A 22182-nucleotide genomic window follows, 5' to 3' on the forward strand; every position below is an offset into this window, starting at 1 on the left:
ACTTTCCCATTTATAATATTAGTATGGATAGTATGGATTTAGATTCTAAAAAAAATCCACTGCTAAATAAGTATTCCAGGTTGAGGTTTTTTTTATAATTAGTTATGTTATGTACTTTTTTGTTAATTTCCGTAGTGAATTTAAATAGATATCATACACGAAAGAAAAAACGACAGGGCCCACTGGTGGCGGCCGGTGGGTGGGTAGCCGTAAGCTAGCCGCGTAAGCTGAAGACCCGGGTTCAATTCCCGGCTCGGCCAACAGTGGGCCCTGTCGTTTTTTCTTTCGTGTATGATATCTATTTAAATTTATAATTTATATATAGTAGTGTGACTACTTGAAAAAAAAAAAGAACAAATCGAAAAATATTCAATAATAATTTGATTTGTTCCCTAGTTGTTCCGTAGTGAACTTTAACTGTTTGGAAGATCATCAGATGGCAGTCGCTTTCGGAAAACTAGTGCCTACGCCAAATCATATGGTTAGTTGTCAAAGCGGACCCCAAGCTCAAGAGGATGATGATGACCTTTAACATTATAATTGCTTAAACCTAATAAATAATAGGTAATAATGCGAAAAATATAAAGTGATAGAAAAAGATGGTATGCGCGATTTAGGTATGGTACTCGTATTCCTATTGACATATTTTGGTCATTCATTGATTTACTTTTTTTTTGTTTCTTTAAAAATCGAATCAAGAAACGATGAAAAGACATCACCATCAGTCTGATATTTTGAATGAATGTTTAATTGTATTAACAGCGTTGATTCCCGTTACAAGTGATATTTTTGTGATTCCCGGAAGGTAAATCATACAACAATTTGTTACTAAGCTTGCATTAATTTAATATTTAAAAACGTTTGACTTTCTAAAATAACGTTACTTCTCAGAGTTCAACAAAGAATTTTTCCGAATAAAATAAATAAAAATCTCGTGAGATATTTACTGTGGAAGAAACGTTATTTGATATAGATTAAACCGAAAGAGAGCGACCCGCGCAAAATTTATTCCTATTTCCGTCCTGGATATTACTAGGAATGTTAATATTAACCGCAGAAATACCCGTAACATAGATATTTGGATATGGTATGTATTTGTATATGGTAGTATGGATAGGTATTTAAAAATGAATAAGGGTTTACTAAGGTCGTTTTTTGATCATATTAATATTTTCGGAAATAATCGCTCCTAAAGGAAAAAAAAAAGTGCGTCCCCCCCCCCTCTAACTTTTGAACCATATATTTAAAAAATATGAAAAAAAAACACAAAAGTAGAACTTTATAAAGACTTTCTAGGAAAATTGTTTTGAACTTGATAAGTTCAGTAGTTTTTGAGAAAAATACGGAAAACTACGGAACCCTACACTGAGCATGGCCCGACACGCTCTTGGCCGGTTTTTTGGAATTTTTATTTGTATAACCCGTGTGTTGTCGGGTAAGAATTTCAACTCCCCCTTTCTTCCCGTGGATGTTGTCGAAGGTGACTGTGGGATATGAGTTAAATTGGGGCGTAGGCGAGAGGCTGGCAACCTGTTACTGTAATGCCACATTACGTTTTCTTTCAACCCCTTAGTGCGTTTTCACATTATCCGATCCCATATCGGCTGTAGGACCGATATTCCATATATTTAAGCCGCCATCTTTGATTTTCGCCTTTGAAAATCCTTCCTACATCCGATATCGGATCGGATAATATGAAATGAAAACACACTTACTTGCCAAGAGTGATACTGAAACTTGAGTAGTTTCATATGCTCTGCCTACCCCTTTATAAGATACACGACTGATTGAAATATTATTTATTACGATTTATGAGAGTTAGGATCCTAGGTCAGTCAGTCAGTTATACTGGTATTTTCGCAATTCGACAACCAATGTGCTTATTTTGCGTAAAAAAAAAAAAACATTCAGTCGAATTGAGAACCTCCTCCTTTTTTGAAGTCGGTTAAAAAATGGAGTTAAAAGCAAACTAAATGAAAACTTTTATCAATAATCATAATCGAGACGAACGTTTTAATTTACAAGTTTTATAAAAGAAATATACCTACATAATATCAATATCGAGGAATGAAATAGAGGACCTTTGTATGGAGAATCTATTGTCCTCTTTCTACTTAACCCTTTATAGGGCTTGAGTCTTGCCCGTTAAAGGGAACCCTTTAACGGGCAAGACTCAAAAAAATCGTGAGTTCAAACCTCATCGCCATCCTGTAGTCCTAAAAATTCTGAACAAGAAAAAAATACATACTAGAATATAAAGATAGTCATACAGGGTGGCTTTTTTGAGACCAGTGCCCTATAAAGGGGCAAAACAAGGACAATAATGTAGCACTATAAACGTTGTTTGAGTTTTTTTTTACACAAAACGGGTATACTTACGCCCAAGGCCTGTTAGCCAAGAAGTTAGCCTTTGATGATCAGTTACGACTCAGAGTTATCTCTCTGTCGCTCTTCCATATTGGGGCGACTAAGCGACTTGGATAATCGTTCGCCACGGATCGTTAGATACAGGCCCTGGTGGGGCTGCTGGCTTGATCATCATTTCATTTTCTTTTATTATTTCATTAAACAATACATGATTGTGTTTGAAATTAAGACGATGCGGTAGGGGTCTTTTCTCCATACAAACGCTCTCGACTATTTCCTCCCTGGTTTTTTAAGATAGAGCAATGATTTTTTCAACACAGATTGTTATTATTTTTATCTGTGTCGGACCGTTTTGATTTTTTTGATATTCTGCTTTTCCAATCAAAAATTTCCAATAACGGCCTTTTTCATTGTGGCGCAAAAAAAGGTGTGATACTCAAGATTGGTAACAATTAACCAAAAAGTCTAAACGGTCCGACATAGATTATTTCATTGTTATTCAGATTCTCAAATTTTGTTCCGTTTAAATAAGTTTCGAAGGAGGAAACAGTCGAGAGCAGAACCTCGATTTTAAAGATTTTTTCGCAATATCTTTTAACTGAGCTGTGTTGTTCTTAATGGATATTTTTTTTTTCGATAAATCTAGTTAATAACACTTGTATATTTAACTAAAATTCCCAAGTTGAAAGGGGGGCTCCTTTCCATTTTAGCATTTTCGCTACCGTATCCTCTATCTTCAAAAACCAGGGAGGAAATAGTCGAGAGCGTTTGTATGGAGAATTCACCCCTACCGTATCGTCTTAAAATCTGTGCGCGCGAAACGCTACAAATAGAGCAATATTGCGGGAAACCATTAAAAAGGTAACACAACGAGTACAACGACCCCAATGACCACGACTACTCAGAGTAGTCGTGGTCATTGGGGTACAAGAGTATACGACTAAGAAGAAGAAGACACGAATAAGATTCAGGTTTCACTTATATATGGGACTGTTGCCAATGTTACCATACAAAGTGAAAGTTGAGTCACGCGGCAAGTCACGTAGAATAAATACGTAACACCCGTATTTTCGCACATTTACTTAAACTTAGTCGCCCACGTAGAGTCAACGTCAAAAGCAGCATATCAAATAAGGCTACAGAAGTGTCTATCTTCACTCTGTAACCGCTAAACAAATTAAAAATCAAAAAATTAAAAATTCTTTATTTAGTTTAAGAATTACTTACATAATTTTAGTTGTGGATACCCCTTTTTAAGTAAACAAATACCTGTGGTAAGCGGTACCGCTCTTCCTTAAAACTAATAGGTAAGTAATGTAAACAAAGAGCCTAGTCTGTATCTAAAATAAATAGAGTATGATACTTGGCAATTGTAACTGATCCATTTTTTTCCATTATTACACTATGATGTTGAGTTATACATGTATCCACTGGACACGCCTACCATATATAACCGGTGGACACTGTATTTAATAATGCAAACATTGTAAAACATGGAAAAAATGGACCAAATACATTTGACCCCCAGTGGAGAATTGCTCCGCTGTACCATAAGGTAATATTTAAAAAAGTTAACTATAGATAGTATTTAGAAAAGTTAGGATGTCAGATACTTTTGATGCGTTGTTTCTACAGTAACTATCTCGTGCTGAGTGATGATGTTTTCTATGTAAGTAATTAGATGCGAAAGTCAACTAAGTATTTTTAGAAAGTCTTTGAATGCAGAATTACTGCCTTTCTAAAAATAAATAAAGGCTTCTTTCACCAGATTACCCTATTTGCAATATTTAAGGTACTTTGCCTTCATGACCCATACTTGGGCCATTTTTTTCAAAGTTATCTACCCCACTTTTTTTGTAACATGGGTATTTTTTACGCGATTAATACTCAGAATCGCGAGGTCTTTCGATCCTGATGGGAGAAAAAAAATGTCCCAAGATTTCCATACGTTTTTTCGAACCTTCCATTCCGTTACCGCCATACAAAATGTATGAAAAAATGGTAACGGAATAGGAAAAAACCTTGGGACACTTTTTTTATCCTGTTACAATTAAAAGAGCTCGCGATTCTGAGTGGAAACCACATGAAAATTTCCAAATCAAAAAAAAAGTGGGGTGGACAACTTTGGAAAAAAATGGCCTACTTTTGGGACACCCTGTATAATATATGTCGTTGTTTGAGTATCTACAATACAAGTTTTCTTGAGATTACCGTTAAGTCAACATGTTTAAGAATTAAAAATCGAAATAAGATGTCATATATTAAAGAAAAAATGACGAGCGTGGCGACCGAGTGTGGCGAGGTGGCCTAGGGGTTCATGGCGTTAGCCCGGTTTGCTAAAGACGCCGGTTCGAATCCGGCCTTCACCACTGGTGGTGCTCGTCATTTTTTCTTTAATATATGACATCTTATTTCGATTTTTAATTTATATATAGTAGTGTGACTACTTAAAAAAACACAAATCAGAATATTTGTTAAAAATAATTTGATTTGTTCCCATAGTTGCGTATGTATAAGAATGTCCAATATATATTTATTTATTGACTATTGATGCCGACTGTACCACACGGCCTCCCCTAGGGAGCGCTTTATTTTCCTGGCACAAAAACTGTGCTTATTCAGTCTCTTATCTGCATATGCCAAATTCAAGCTGGGTCGATCTCGAGTCACCCGAGAGGAAACTTGGAACTCATTATGTGGAGGCGAGATAAATAAAATCTTTGGAAGTATGAAAAAACTTATGAACGATTGTATCAAGGATGGTTTGTTACTAAAATGTTTTAAAATTAAAAAAAAAATTAAGTATTTAGAACAAAAGTCCATAATTTGTTAGTAGCATATTAATACTCATGCATTCTATGAACTACCTCTATAACTTTTTTATGCTTATAAATACATTCAAGATATATATTGTTACAATTATTCTGATTTCGCTACCCGACGGAGTCAAACGAAACTAATATTGTTTAGAAATTTAATAATACCTTAAAATTTAACTTTCATTCGACAATTTGTAATATTGGCAAAGTTGTAAATTGTAAATTGCTCGCTTCGAACCAAATATTGTGCTTCCGGGAAAACAAATCGATAAAATTATTTACTTGTTTATTACAGAACGAAAAGGCGTCTATTTATAAAATAATTATCATTACAAATATATCCATATCTATAACCTCATCAAACACTAAGACACTCATTTTTCGTTATTATTTATGTAAACATACATGGAAATGATTCACGGGCATTTTCAGAATTTGGGACTCCCCAATTAACGTTAGTTGCATGCTTAATTATCGTCACAAAACTGACAGTGAGTTAATTTTTGTTAACAACTTAGGTACGCTAATTGGAGGGTCCCAGATTCTGAAAATGCCCATCTACAAAAAACACACAAAAAGGTGTGAGTTCAAGCACTTGCGGCAAAGTCCAATCTCCTTTCTTCCTGTATCTTTGGGTGAGTCCTTTCACACCTACACCTACGGCCTATACTTACTTGCCGAAAACCCCTCTAAGATTGCCTTAATCATGCACAAAAAATAATACCTTAAAAAAATTTAATAGTTTATTTCTTTAAAAAATAATCAGTACATACACCTACAATCACGCCTGTATCCCATAAAGGGGTAGGCAGAGCACATGAACTACGAAAGTTTCCGTGCCACTCTTGGCAAAAAGGGGTTGAGAGAAATCGAAATTGTGCCATTGCAGTGACAGGTTGCCAGCCTCTCGCCTACGCCACAATTTAACCCATGTCCCACAGTCGACTTCTACAACACCCACGGGAAGAAAGGGGGTGGTGAAATTCTTAACCGTCGCCACACGGGGCACGGGTAATCAGTACATGCTTAATTTTTTATCCATATTGTCCCCAGGTGTCCGAGGCCTCCACAACCTGGAGATAAACGTGCCAACAGCTGTACTGGTAGGAGAGACGGTGACCCTGGAATGCAGCTGGCAGTTGGAAGACGAGGAGGCACTATACAGCGTCAAGTGGTATCGAGGGCGGGAGGAATTCTACAGATACATCCCTAAGGAATTGCCTCATACGAGGGTGTTTCCTTTGCCTGGAATTGAAGTTGACGTAAGTATAATAGTACATTAAGATACATGAACTTAAAAGAGGAAATTTAGAAACGAGTGGTAAATCGACACGAGTTACGAAATCCCCCTTCGCAAGTTTATAGTACGACGTTTTACAGTACATAATGGATTTTCGAAGATGCGACATGTTTTTTTTTTTTTAATACTACGTCGGTGGCAAACAAGTATACGGCCCGCCTGATGTAAAGCGGTCACCGTAACCTATGGACGCCTGCAACTCAAACAGTGTCACATGCGCGTTGCCACCCCATTAGAAACTTGTACATTCCCTTTTGCTGTGTTAAGTACACAGCAAAAAGGAGTGTACAAGTTCCAAGGAGGGTTCGGGTTGAGGTGTCTGTGTGATTTTAAGTAAATTGTTCTACTTTGCGCACTAGTGCGAGAAAAAAGCACTATATATTATGTACTGAAACAATAATTATTTGTTTTACAAGGGGGCAAAGTTGTTGTTTAACCGCACGTGCCAAAATTAATACCCGAGCAATCGAAAGATTCCAATCTTGAGCGTTGCCCAGTGAAACACAAAATTTTTCACCACACCAACAAAAAGTAAATACTGACTATAAAACATCAAACTAAATCAAATTCAACAATTTATCCAATAACTAGCTTTTACCCGCGGCTTCGCCCGCGTAATAAAAGTATTCATTAAGATTTTCATTTGGATCCTTAGGTTTCTCTGGTATATTTATCTGCGATTATTTCGATTGCACATAATACTTTTGCTTGAAATGATTGTAGAAATATTACACATCGACCACAGCGTAGGTAATTCTATATACGCTGGGGAAACCTTTATAAACATCCCACATAGCCCGTATTTTGACACTATATGATCGGTGGGTAAAAAGTACTTTTTTCTATTATCCCTTACAATTTTTTACATTTTGCTTATACTTATCGCAAACGTAATCTTCAAGCAAGCAAACAACGATCGTCTTAGAGCACTTTGATTGTAAGAGACCGCCGACCGGTTATCCGTATCCCTCTAACGATACCCATATTATCCGTATCCGTATCCGTTTCCGTATCCGTATCCGTATCCCTATCTCTATCCCTATCGCTATCGCTAACGCTATGGCTATCGCTATCCCTATCGCTATTCCTATCCCTTATCAAGATAACACTAAGTTCTCGCGCTTTGTACACATATTTAAAGTCACATACAGGTCGAATGCGATTAATTAACATTATTTTTACCTTTTTTCCCAACGTTTCGGCCAGGTCGCACTGGCCGTGGTCGCGGAAGAATGACGTCCCAGCAAAATGTCACCGGAGATGTAAACAACACAAAACTACCCGATATTAATTTATATAAATGTTCGGGGTAGACAAATAAATATAATCTACCCGCATGTAATTATTTACGACATCACATTAGAAACCTCAAAAATAACAGTACTTCTCCACTATTTAATGGATGTTATTATACATATAAACCTTCCTCTTGAATAACTCTATCTATTAAAAAAAAAACCGCATCAAAATCCGTTGCGTAGTTTCAAAGATTTAAGCATACAAAGGGACATAGGGACAGAGAAAGCGACTTTGTTTTATACTATGTAGTGATATCGCTATACCTATCGCTATCCCTATCCCTTATCAAGATAACACTAAGTTCTCGCGCTTTGTACACATATTTAAAGTCACATACAGGTCGAATGCGATTAATTAACATTATTTTTACCTTTTTTCCCAACGTTTCGGCCAGGTCGCACTGGCCGTGGTCGCGGAAGACTGACGTCCCAGCAAAATGTCACCGGAGATGTAAACAACACAAAACTACCCGATATTAATTTATATAAATGTTCGGGGTAGACAAATAAATATAATCTACCGCTCGTAGAAGCGTAGCCGATTACATGGTTTTTTTTTTTTTTTTTTTTTTTTTTTTTTTTTTTTTTTTTTTTTTTTTTTTTTTTTTTTTTATTGCAACCATAGTGTAGTACAGATCTTAACAACTAGGTACATTCAGAGTCATATGGGCCCTGGCAGGGCATTGCAATGTCATACATTATGTTATTGAATTTTACTAATTATACATGCATAGGTATATTTATTAACAGTTCTAGTATTATACATTCAGTCACATTAGATATTTATAATTTAGGTTATACATCAATTTAATTATAGAAACATTGAATTCACGTTGTCACTTACATCTAACCTATATTTTATGTCAAATTATTATCATTTAAAAAGTCGTTTATTTTGTAATAGGCCTTTTCTGTAAGCAGGTTTTTAAATTTACGTTTGAATAGATGGACTTTTGTCTCAGCTTTTATTCTTTCAGGAATTTTATTATAAATTTTTATAAATCTAACATATGGACTGTTACTGTGCATAGTTAAATTTGATTTTGGTAGGCCTAGTCTATTCTCATGTCGAGTTACCATTCTTCTATAGGGCGCATCTTTAATTTGGCGGAAAAAGTGCATGTTGTCCCTAACGAATATGCCAACCTCCAAAATATAAATGGATGGAAGAGTGAGTAATTTATGCTCTTTGAAATAGGGCTTGCATGTTTCTCCGTGCCACATATTCAAGAGAATGCGCAGGCACCTTTTCTGCAATATAAACAGGTCATCAGCATCTGTGCTTGCTCCCCACAAAATGACTCCGTAGCGGAGCCAGGCATAAGCGTGAGCATAATATGCTGATAGGGCCGTTTCATAATTTGTATTACTCTTTAAAATTCCGAGCGCATAGGTAAATCTTGTTAATTTTGCCTTTGTGTTTATGATGTGCATTTTCCAATTCAGGTTCGTGTCTATTGTGATACCTAGTAGATTAAAGTGTTCTACTTCTTCTATTTGTCCGTTACTTGATGTTAGGTTAAGGTCTAAAGGATTTTTTTGGTGTGGACGAAATTGAATAATTTTAGTTTTTTTGAAATTTATTTCTAAATTATGATCCACAAGCCAATTCTCTACTGTCGTGAGTGTGCTTTTTAATTTATCATTACAGTGGCCGCTATCATAACTGTTGAACATCAAAGACACGTCATCCGCAAACATTACGCAGGTTGTGTCTAATGATTTTGGCAGCTCATTTATGTATATCAGAAATAGTATGCATCCCAATACACTACCCTGTGGTATTGAACCTCTGGCGTAACATATTTCCGATTTAATGGTTTGCACTTCTTTTAAGACGTCATTATAATGGTCTATTTGCACATATTGTTTACGGTTTTCTAAATACGATTTAAACCATTTGTGGACATTTCCCCTTATTCCGGAATTATATAATTTATCTAATAGTATATCGTGGCGCACTCTGTCGTACGCTTTTGACATGTCAAGCAAGATACCGACGGCGTAACTCTTATTGTTTATGTGGTCGAATATTGCTTGAACATAGTTATATACAGCTAGAGTGGTCGTATGTTTTTTCCTGAAACCGTATTGATTTTTGTCAAAGATATTGTTTTTTTCTAGGTACTTGTAAAGGCGGGTGGACATTGCTTTCTCGAAAATTTTTGACATTGCCGGTAATAGAGCTATTGGTCTATACTGCGTGAGTTCTGTGTTTTTTCCTCCTTTCTTGAAAATCGGTCTTATCTTAGCTATTTTGAGTTTTTCCGGGAAACTGCCTTCGCTAAATGATCGATTAATTAATTCGGTTAAGGGCGGTACTAACTCCTCTTTGCATGTTTTAATTAACGTGGACGGTATTTCGTCTATCCCATAGCTACGTTTATTTTTTAAGCTCTGTATAATATTTGATACCTCTCGTTCCGTTACGGGGCTAAGATACATAGAGTTTATAGGTGGATTTTTTGTCGGTCTACCGCAAGGTTTATCATTTCCCCGTATGTAGCGAAAATGTCGTAGCGCCGCGTAGAGCCCGGTTTCGAAAGTGTTAAAAAAAACCGCATCAAAATCCGTTGCGTAGTTTCAAAGATTTAAGCATACAAAGGGACATAGGGACATAGGGACAGAAAAAGTGACTTTGTTTTATACTATGTAGTGATTATGATTCATTTATCCAATAATTATGATTCAAAATCATAATTTATGGGTAAATTCTACCAGTCAACTTAAGACATCAAGTTAAAATTTGTATGAAATTACTTTGCACTCTTGTGGATACAATGCAATTTTGCTATCTGTTTTCGAATAGCAAAGTAAGCCTTTAACAGTTAAATAAATAAATATTATAGGACATTCTTACTCAGATTGACTGAGGCCCACGGTAAGCTCAAGAAGGCTTGTGTTGTGGGTACTCAGACAACGATATATATAATATATAAATACTTATATACATAGAAAACATCCATGGCTCAGGAACAAATATCTGTGCTCATCACACAAATAAATGCCCTTACCGGGATTCGAACCCGGGACCGCGGCGTAGCAGGCAGGGTCACTACCGACTGCGCCAGACCGGTCGTCAAGTTGGTGTGGTGAAAATGTTATTTGTGAAATTCTTTAAGTAATAACCACATCGTCGCATACAAAGTTTTCTTGTATTTTTAACCGACTTCAAAAAACCGGCCAAGTGCGAGTCGGGCTCGCGCACAAAGGGTTCCGTAGCAGCAAATATAATAAACTTATTATGTCAATTTATACACCTGCCAAAATTACAGTTAAATCAACCTATCTCAAAAACTATAAGAGATACTTTGATCAAACCAAAAATCGTTGAAAGAGTTAATTAGCATGCATCACCTCTATTTTTTTTAGAATTTTATACCCCGTAGTTATAAAAATAGAGGGGGGGGGGACATACTTTTTACGACTTTGAGAGCTGATATCTCAAAAACCGTTCACTTTAAGAAAAATGTTTTTTAGAAAACTTTATATCATTTTAAAAGACCTTTCCATTGATACCCCACACGGGTATGTACATCGAAAAAAAATTTTCATCCCTCAGTTACATGTATGGGGGCCCCACCCCCAATTCTTTTTTTTTACTATTTAGTGTCATAATTTTGTAGCGGTTCATACAACACATATTCCCATCAAATTTCATCACTGTAGTACTTATAGTTTCCGAGTAAATCGGCTGTGACAGACGGACAGACGGACAGACGGACATGACGAAACTATAAGGGTTCCGTTTTTGCCATTTTGGCTACGGAACCCTAAAAAGGGAGGAGGTTCTCGATTCGACTGAATGTTTTTTTTTTGTATGTATGTTATGTTACTCGATATCTCCGAGAATCGTGAACCGATTTTCAAAATTTTTATTTTAATCGAATGGGTATAAACCCCGGAATGGTTCCATTGGCACCAAGTTGGGGTCTGATGATGGGATCTTGGAGAAATCGAGGGAACTCTTCAAATGTTTGTTTTCAAAGGTAAACCAGTATTTACGCCTGATGGTAATAATTTTATGTGGATGAGCTGATGATGGAAGGTCAACTCCTCAATGTTTAGGAGTTAAAGGATAATTCTTTCACTACTGTGTGCATATTCGGACTGATACTTATAATATAAATAGGAACCACTGAAAATCAATAAATAATAAACGTTTAAAAAAACCGCTTTCAAATATAAGCGCGTTAGGATGATAGATTATTGCAATCCGATAAGAAATCTGAATTTTTTGCTTTTTAGTTTTTCCGTGTTTTCTAACGCGCTTATTTTTGAAGGCGGTTTTAATTTTTTTTAAACGTTTTATACGAATTATTTCATAAATAGCGTCCATAAACAGTGTATCTTTGCTTGAGGTTGAAGATTGTTTAATGTTTCGTACTGTGTTGAAGGTTGAAGTCACGTATAACTTTTTCGTTTACCATAAGGAGGATATTTGCTTGTATTTATGATATTATGTCAAAAACCTGTCAAAGGATTCAAATGGCAAACGACCAAGTAACAGTGTTTGCTTGAATTTTGACAATCTCATTGAAGCATTTAGTTGGTGCGTTCATTTTTAAATTCACGTTTATAAATTGTTTATCGAAACATCGAAATTGCCTTCAATTTTATTCACAGTTTTCATAATTATTATTCAGAGAACGCGTCCGTGAGGTCACGGAATAAAATAAATTGTCGTTCGTTATATTTTACATGGCGTCCAAAATGTCGAAAAGTAGTGGTAAAAATAATCTCTTTACTCAATGTGTCAGTGATTATTAAATTTGGATAAAGGGAGTTTTCGAAAAACAGTGTAATAACGCAATTAGCGTGAGATAAAATACGTAATATTATATCAGCATTGAATATATGTTAAAAACAATATAATTAACTTTTTCCAATGTGCAATATTACATGTCTATGAAAAACTTAAGTATTTGTATTCGAGCTGTAAAGTATCCAACAAAGCCAAACTTATGTCGAACCTGAGGCCTCTAATTACTATGGCCGAAGAACAAGACTAATACCTAGAGGTAACTTTTACGAATGCCTGTAGTAGGAACAATCAGTGTTTCAGGCAAAACAAGTAATGTATTCTAAAACGTCCAAATGAAATGAAATGAAATGAAATGAAATGAAATGAAATGAAATATTTATTTTCCAAGTAGGCATATTACAATGCGCTTATGAACGTCAAATAAAACTACGCCGGCTCTAACCCTACGCCTCAGCCTCGAGAAGATTTCAGTCCCCCTCAGTTATATCCACTATGGGACCGGCAAGAAACTCGGCGGGCCACTTCTTTTCAAAACATTACATCTTATATTTAACATGCATTAAAAAAAAAAACAAGATCAATTTAATCAAAAGTATTTAAAAAAAAATAGTACAGGCTATTATGATTATTAATAAGAGATGTTAGAGATGTATAGAGTCTCTAAGTGTCAAAGTACCTACATCTAAAAAAATTATACATGAAGAAAAAAACCGAATAACTAAAATAACTTTAGAGTTGTAAAAGACTCTTGTTGTCTTAAGCATATGTATACTTAATCTACTTTTTTCCTTGGAGATGTATATGGTCTCCAAGAGTCAGAAAGAAAAATAAACAAACAAGGACCGAACAGAGTGCCTCAACGTAATCTCATTCAAAATTAATGTTACATAGAATAGCATAGCCCCTATTAGCTGAAACAAAATCTCTTGGTACAGGCTCGGTAAGTAGGTTCTCCTTCTCTTGTTCCCATTTTACAATACTGAATGCTAAATGGTCTATTCGACGGCGCAGATAAACCCTGATATCGTCACGTACGATCTATCAAGCCGTTTGAGCGCTGAATAAACAATAGCACCTGCAATACCTGCATTGTTAGTTCTCTCTGAAACCCGGCACTGCCTTAGGCCTCATTCCGAAATGCCTGTTTTGTAACTAAGCTCTCGATATCCGTGAAAGCTAACCCGGGCGTCCGTGTTCTTAGCCCCGGCGATGCTAAGCGTCCGAACCTACACGAACCCGTAAAAAGACCGTACCCGTGTAGTCCGTTCGACCCGGATCTGCGTTCGGGTCAGGAGCCATGGACCTCGGGATTCGGGTATTGAATATACAAACTCTGAGCTCTTTCTTCTATATCTGTTAATTTTTCGTTCTTGAAACTAATTTTTATTCTTTTGTCTTATAAAGAACGTGTCCGATGAATACGTCGAGAAATGGGTAGGACTCGCGTGTCATTAGATCTGTTAACCTGGACACACGGGCTTGACGGGTACCCGGACTTTAATCAAACGGACCCTAATTATCCGTTCTGAACGGGCCACAAATCCGGATTCTTGTGCTAGGATGGGCACCCGGTGGTAGGGATTGCAATCCGGTCCGGCGGATCCGGTAATCCGGCCGGATCCGGTGCTTTTTTCATGCTACCGGATCCTGTGAAATTCGCCGGATCCGGTACCGGATCCGGTAATGTAATTCAATATGTTAGCATAGTGCAAAAAATAACATTTACGCTAACATTTGAACGTAGCTCAACAGGGGAATGGCCGGTGGCGAGTACACGAAACCCGAACGCGACCGCGAGCCGAAATGTTACCATTAGTATATCGAAAACATATTGAATGTGTCCGCTTACTTGCAATCGTTGACGCTATACGTAGCGAAACGTAGTCTGACTCTGTCGCGCTACACCAAAAGCGACAGGGAAAGCTATCTATGCAGTAATACTTACGTTTGTTAAGTAGGTACACTGTGCAACCGCAAATTCCAATGCATTGGTATAACATTAACATTGAATTGCTATAACATCGATATTCTTTTTTTAATCAGAATAAAGCTTCCTTTTTCCTTCCGTCCCCAGAGAGAGAAAAATGCGTTTCGTCACGTATAATATTGCATACACTATCGCAAAAAGGTACTGCTTCAAAAGGATCGTGCGTCAGCATTTTGCGAGAAAATAAATATTGGCCTAGTCTCTTTGAAGCTTGTCTCATATTTCACCTGGTTTTTGTCGTTTGATGCTGTAGAAGAATAAATTGGCAATAGCTTCCGGTACTGCTTATATTGAATGTTGTGCTTTTTGCGTTAGTACCTAATAGTAGAAAAACATGTTACGATTATTTAACAAATAAGATGCGTATGAAAGTAAATGGAGAATAAAACTGACTTGTTTTTCAACAGTTATTTACATGGTTAAATTTATTATTCTCCACTACCTAGGTTGCCTGGAAGAGATCGCTCTTTAGCGATAAGACCGCCTCTTATTTTACCTCTTAAGTTGTTGTTTATACTTGCTATGTTGTTTCGTGTATTGAGGTGTGCAATAAAGAGTATTTGTATTGTATTGTATTGTTATTATAACTAAATTTCATCACCAAAGTGTCAAAATAGAAAGCACTCCTTTTTTGAGTAGGTAAAAACGGGTACGTAGCACAATGTCGAAAACCACATGTCCGAAGTACGAAATTCCGAAAGACATGATATAGAAACTCAAAATTGCTAATGTACGAAATTCCTAAAGATGCATGTCCTACTACACTTTTAATCGACCAATCTCATTTTCGAAATTCAATATTCCTTTGTCCAAAATGCCTTATACCAATACTTCGAAAGTCGATATATCTAGTTCTTAAAATTGCTACTTTCTAAAATCATAATGATTATTTTTTGAAGAAAATTACCATACCTATCTACTTCATGTTCAGTGTAGGAACTTGTAGGGTTCGGTAATAGTTTCCCATAAGACCAAGCTTAGAATAAAATAAAACTTGAAAATCTTTATAAAGGTGTATTTTAATATGTTTCAACAGACTTCTTGGACATATGTAACATAATTGCCGAAGATAAATCCTACGGCTTATACATTACCTTCTATAGTACCTTTAATTTTCATGGTGTTTATTTTAAAAAAAGGAAGTGGTATTCATAACCGCTATTCCATACCGGTTATGCCCTTAAATGGATCACCAGCATTAATGTTACATCCTGTATAATAAACATTTTTCATTTTTTTCATATGACAAACATCTTTCGACGTAATTAATAAGTTTTAAACTTAGGTCAACTAAACGTAGGAAAAATGTCGATAGTATTTTTGTACATAAGTAGTACCGTCCTTTCGGTGTTCTAAAAATAGGCCAATTAACCATAGGACATGCATCTGTAGGAATTTCGTACAATAGCAATTTTGATTTTCGATATCATGTCTTTCGGAATTTCGTACTTCGGACATTTGATTTTTGACATTGTGCTACATACCCGTGAAAACAATAGGTGACCCTACTACGTAATTGTTTTAAAAATACCTACATTGGAAAACGAGTTTAAAAATAAAGGATTTATTTTCAAATTGAAAAGAGAGGTTAAAAGGGAAAATGGGTATTTTCGTGAAAAAAGATTCAAAAACATTTTTTTCTAAAATAGGTAAATTTAATGTTTTTCCTACTCAGAATTACGAGCCCTCTTCAGTTTTCATCCTACTAGGCGGAAAAAAGCGTCCCAAATTTATTTTTTCCACTTCGTTACCATTTTTCAAACACTTTGTATAGCCTGACAAGTTTTTATTTGACCCTCGCCCCGTTGCGGATTTTCAGCTGAACTAATTTCTTTTACTGGCAAGGATTTTTTTGACACTTGTCATCGAAGTTCATTGAATGTCAGTGATGTAAACTAGAAGTAAATATTTTTAAATTTCTAACGGTTTCATCGCAAATATGCCCAAAATAATATTTAAAACAAAGTGAAAGTAATTATGAACGTGATAAATTACGTACTAAAAAAAAAGGATGAAGGATTTCACAGCATTTCGGTAACAATGTTCCAAGATCGGTTGTTGACATGTCCGGTACTGATGGTTTATAGTGCGGTTCTCCTGTATTGATTAGTTGGTTTCGATTTAGCTTAATATATTATTTTTTTTGTTCTTATTGATGGTGTCTGTAGCTCTGCCGTGAAAAATATTTAAAGAAATAAGGAGGCCGTTCCATCATTGCCACCAGTTCCAGTACAAAACAAGGTCCCACGTAAAAAGAAAACAAACATCGCCGACATCGATAAAGGTACAAGATTCATAGATTTTAGGCTGCGCGGAAAGAAGTAACAAGTCTTAAAACCTAGCTTATTAAATTTTGATTCTCTAAAACCGTGTTTTAATTTTCTACAAATATTAACGCGAAACCAGTACACGCTGTCCCTATTATATATGATGTCCGCACATTATTGCCATATGAAAACGATCTGTACCGACACTCTTTCAGGGTCAAATAAAAACGTGTCAGGCTTTACAGCGGTTTATAGCGGCAAAGTGGAAAGTATGCAAAATAATAGAACATTTTGGGACCATTTTTTTGTCTCTTGTTTTTTGTCCTAGCCTAGATCGAAAGGGCTCGTGATTCTGAGTAGGAAAAACATAAAATTTACCTACTTACCTTAGAAAAAATAATGGGTTATTCTGTATTTTTGTGTTAACTTACGGAATCTAAATGTGCTTTTAAATGACTATACACACCGGATCTCCTGATCTCCGTAACCTCATATTACCATGCCCCTGCCGTTTCCTGCCTCTTTACCATAACGTAATCGCTTTATCATGAATCAGGCCGCTATCTCGGCATCTATCCATTTTGCATGTAAATTAAGTACCTACCTGTATACTTAGGGTGATTTTAAATCACGAGATAAAACACAGATCCATATTTTAGATTAGATAGACAAAATAAGTTCATCTATTTGTATAGAGGCTGAGCGCGTCAGATTTTGTACTGAAATTGTTTCTTGTTTGACTGTGATTGGAAGTCTCAGGCGCTTGAGTGTCCATAATTTTAGTGTTGTTGCAATTAAAACGACGTAACGTGGCAAATTTTAAGTTTTTGTTGACTTCAACTTACAAAACATGACGCCCGAAAGCTGCAAGCTGTACGTAAAGACGGACAGATCAGTGGATTTGACTGAATTCGTTTCACGCTAACCCCCTTATTCATAAACGTACTTTAAAGTTATGCGCACTGCCAAGGAGTGGAATTCCTTGCCGGCGGCTATATTTCCGAGCTCATATAACCCGGCAACCTTCAAATCAAGAGTGAACAGGCATCTTCTGGGCGAGCTCACTCCATCGTAGGCCACGTCTTTCTTTGCCTTTGGCTAGTCTGTGGTCAATTTATAAAAAAAAAAAAAGCTGATAAAGTTCGTTTGTCCCTTTCCGACGTATTGGTGTGATAGAAAAGGACAAACGAATTTTATCGGCTTAATAACTTTAAAGTAAGTTTATGAATAAGGTGTTAAGTAGATACGTTTGCTTTATCTATGGTATATATGAAATCTGTGAGATAAAACTTAGTTTTATTTCAAAACTTAATGTTGTTCTTGGTTTATTTCATGCATATATTCAGTGCGATGTAGCTCGCGAAAACTTTATCCATCATAGTTTTACGCTTGTGCATACGAGCTGATGATTCCAACTATTAGTGGTAAACAGGTTGTACTTTTAATAACTGGCACATGTTTTTGTACAGAAACAGCAACAGCAATTTGAAAAGTGTTTTAATTCCAAATTTTCTTAATAATAAGAAATCTGATTCATACGAGAACGATTAAGAAAAACTACGGCTGCTCATTCAGGGACAATAATGAGGTACCTGGGGGACTGGTGCCGTAGCCGAATGGCATTTCTGCGACGCGAAACGAAAACGAAACGCTTCGAAAGGTAGTCTGGCTGGTAGGTATCTACGAGCGTTTCGTGAACGTTCGTGCCATTCGGCTACGCACCCTGGCCCCGTAGCCGAATGGCATTTCTCCGACGCCAAACGAAAGCGATACGCCGCTGGCTCTGTCGCGCCAATACGCAAGCGCGATAGAGATAGATATCTACTAGCGCTTCGTTTCGTGAGCGTTTCGTGAGCGATTGTGCCATTCGGCTAGCCACCCTGACCTCAGAAATGAGATATCGCCACATGTCCCAATCCTGAGCAGTCACTGACGTTAAGCTGATGCAGATCCGCCGCCACACTGTCCTCCTAGCGATACCTGGGTCGAATAACGCATTTATATCAATTTTCAATTAATTTCCTTCGATACATACCTACTTATGTTTCTCAAAATCGTTTCCTTGTAAGTATTTTAAATGAGAAATAGAGAACGTAATCGTGAATGTATTTATTCCTTTTCCTCCGTAAGGGACATGGCAACGGCGTTCGTTTATCCAATTTAGATCGCTTTAATCCAGGATTATTAACCTCAGGGTACTTAGCCAAACACACAAACGCCTACCATAATATTATTATAGTAGCTAGCTATCTCTATCGCTCTTCCGTATTGGCGCGACAGAGCCAGACTGCGTTTCGATCGGCATCTAGCGTCAACGATTGCCATTTTGGCTAGGCCGACGGAATGGAAAAACGGTTTGAGAATTGTGTTCCAAATTCGATTGCGGTACTGATTACTGGAATTACTCAGATTTCTATGTGCTTTGAACTCCTGTTTCCAAGAGGTAAACTTGAGGTGCGCACTGCCAAGGAGTGGAATTCCTTGCCGGCGGCTATATTTCCGAGCTCATAATTATAACCCGGCAACCTTCAAATAAGGACTGTATCGTTAATTATAGGGACACAACAAACCTCGTCTAAATGTTGACATGTGCATAATTTTGTATTATTATGGTCCGAGAGTATGATCTGAAGGTATTGGTAAGTACTATTTGATATAAGAAGGTCTGATATTTTTTTTATTTTAGGGACTTTATGGTACTTTCATTAAGGTCTAGCAAATACATTTCGGACAACCCCTAATCTGGCTTAATTTGAGAATATCTCAAAGACTTTTTGTACGATTTCGACAAACAAAGGTTAATATGCTGCCAAAATATATTTTTTAAGGGTCCTCTTCATGGTTGTTCAATTGGGTACTTGCAGAATAAATGCGGTGAATTTATATAATTAAAAAAACGCATTTTGAGCAACGTTCCGGTTTGCCGTAAATTTTTGATACAAGCAGGATGAGAGAAATAGATAAAAAAATTAGGCATAGGCCAATGTCTAATAGACATTCATGGTGTTTGAACAGTGCCTAAACCAGATCGATATAAACAGTGTATGATAGTTAAATTCGACATCAAAGTCGGAGTTAGCGTAAGCACCATGCCACATTCTCTAAATGGCCGCCATACACAGATCATGAACTTTATTTTTTTTAAATAACAGTGGCTAGACTATGTCTAGATATTCTGCTTTGTGGATCATGTGTCGTTGAGGTTCGCACTGTACAATTTTTTTTCGCAATTGTGTCGTCTTGTACGCTCTTTGTGAATTTTCTAGTAGCATTTGTCCGAAATCGTAATTGGTACTCGGGAGGATTAAGTCAATGCTGTCTAAACCACATGCTTTACGTCGAGTTTCTAGGACAAAATGCGTACCTTATTATGTGCCTTATTAAGCCCATGTCTTGTTATAAGAAAAAAATATAACAGCAAATAAATACGGCTACTCAAAGTTGTCCCCATATTTAACGATACAGTCCTTATGAGTGCTAAGCGACGATATACATACTTAAATAGATAACTACATACTTATATACATAGAAAACATCCATGACTGGAACAAATATCTGTGCTCATCACACAAATAAATGCCCTTACCGGGATTCGAACCCGGGACTGCGGCTTAGCAGGCAGGGTCACTACCGACTGGGCCAGACCAGTCGTCAGGATGAGAGACTTGGATGAGATTTCGCTGGTTTGGTTGAAGTCATGGTGGCTCAGTTGACAGAGCTCTGGAGTATCTGCCGTGAGTTCAAGTCTCACACATTTTCCATTTATTTTAAATTTATTACTTTATAGTTTTGGAAGTAGGTACGGTCACGGACTTTACTTGTTGATCTAGCTTCTAGTTATTGTTGATCTTCTGATCTAACTTCTAGCTCATTGTAGTCGTCATAGCTTAACTTTACTATGAAATAACAACATTATTCTGACACCTAAGTGGCTCAACAATTTAAGTCCTTGTGTGTATATAAAATCATGTAAAACCGTTTAAATGCATTTTTAAAATTTTTGCTACTTTTTATAACAATGTATGTAACATTTTCGAACTGATTTTGACATCTTGATGTTCACTTACAGTAATTAAATATTTAAAAGAAACCAAACCTACCTTAACCTTTACAAAAAAAACAATCATGAAGTTCTAATTACGAGTAATAGGTACTTTGGCAAACCAGGCAATTATAAATGAAATAGGGCTACAGAGTACATAACAAAGGCTAAACTCTCGAGGCCAGACAAAACATCGGTACATCATCCGCCAGCCAAGCGTTTTTGTGCACATTAGCGATCTCCGTCCTTATTGAACCCTACAACATTTTCTCCGTGTAAATAATTCTCTCAAAAAACGCTGTAAGTCAACACATTATGTTAACTTTTGTACCCTTTTTTATGCCTTAACTAGTTGTAGCCCGCTGCTTCGCTCGCATTATATTCGAAAATAGTTGCGAAATGGTCCATACAAACAACAGCCCCCATTTTAAGGAAGTGGTGGGTTAGAAGTTAGAAAGAAATCAAAAGTAAGCCTATATCACTTTTCATCCCTTCAACTATCTTCACTTAAAAATCACGTCCATTTTTTTAATTTTTTTTTTATGAAATAGGCAGCAAACGAGCAGACGAGCCGCCTGATGGTAAGCAGTCATCGCCGCCCATGGACATAAGCAACATCAGGAGTGCCACTTATGCGTTGCCGACCTTTGAGAACCCTAAATACCTGCTTCTTGAAGAACCCCATGTCGTAGCGAATTTGTTGCTCCGTTTGCCATAAAAGATAGACAAACAGACACACACACTTCCCCATTTATATTATCAGTATGGAAGTAGGGATATAACGACGTGCCTAAGTATTGTGGTGATATTCTTGTCACGTGCGGGTACGATTTTTACAACGACTACGATAAACGCGGGGCACATTGTTTTTAGAATTCATGATCTGTAGTCCGTGATCCCTTGTAATGTAGCGCCGTATGCACAGTATAAGGACGACTCAGTAGGTAGTTACTCTCGGGGTGCGGCAACGCGAAAAGTACCTACTGCGTTCGAAAGCACGTGGTTGAACAAAATTACTATAAATGTTAGTATATTAACTACTAGCCTTTGCCCGCGGCTTCGCTCGCGTTAGAAAGAGACAAAAAAGCCTATGTCACTCTCCATTCCTTCAACTATCTCCACTTAAAAAATCACGACAATTCGTCGCCCCGTTTTGCCGTGAAAGACGGACAAACAAACAGACACGCACACTTTGCCATTTATAATATTAGTAAGGATAAGTATTAGTATAATAATACCACATTATATCAGTCAGAAGACACAAAAATAGTTTGTGATACAAGGGCAAAGTTGTATTTTAACGCCTAGTGTGGAAGTTGAAAAACGAGGAAGCGATA

At 36.7% G+C, this 22182-nt stretch overlaps 1 protein-coding gene and 1 non-coding gene across 2 annotated transcripts in view; both read left to right on the forward strand.

Moving 5' to 3' along the window:
* LOC125226173 overlaps window positions 1-22182 on the forward strand; it is a 168995-nt gene that overhangs the window by 84028 nt on the left and 62785 nt on the right. Inside the window, exon 3 of the mRNA XM_048130086.1 lies at window positions 6240-6448. Within this exon, the coding sequence (XP_047986043.1) occupies window positions 6240-6448 (209 nt within the window). The remainder of the gene's footprint in view (window positions 1-6239; window positions 6449-22182) is intronic.
* Window positions 4664-4736, forward strand: Trnat-ggu. The gene has a single exon. It is a non-coding gene; the product is annotated as a tRNA-Thr (tRNA).

Source organism: Leguminivora glycinivorella, chromosome 5 (genome assembly GCF_023078275.1).
Source record: "Leguminivora glycinivorella isolate SPB_JAAS2020 chromosome 5, LegGlyc_1.1, whole genome shotgun sequence".
In the NCBI taxonomy this organism is placed as follows: domain Eukaryota; kingdom Metazoa; phylum Arthropoda; class Insecta; order Lepidoptera; family Tortricidae; genus Leguminivora; species Leguminivora glycinivorella.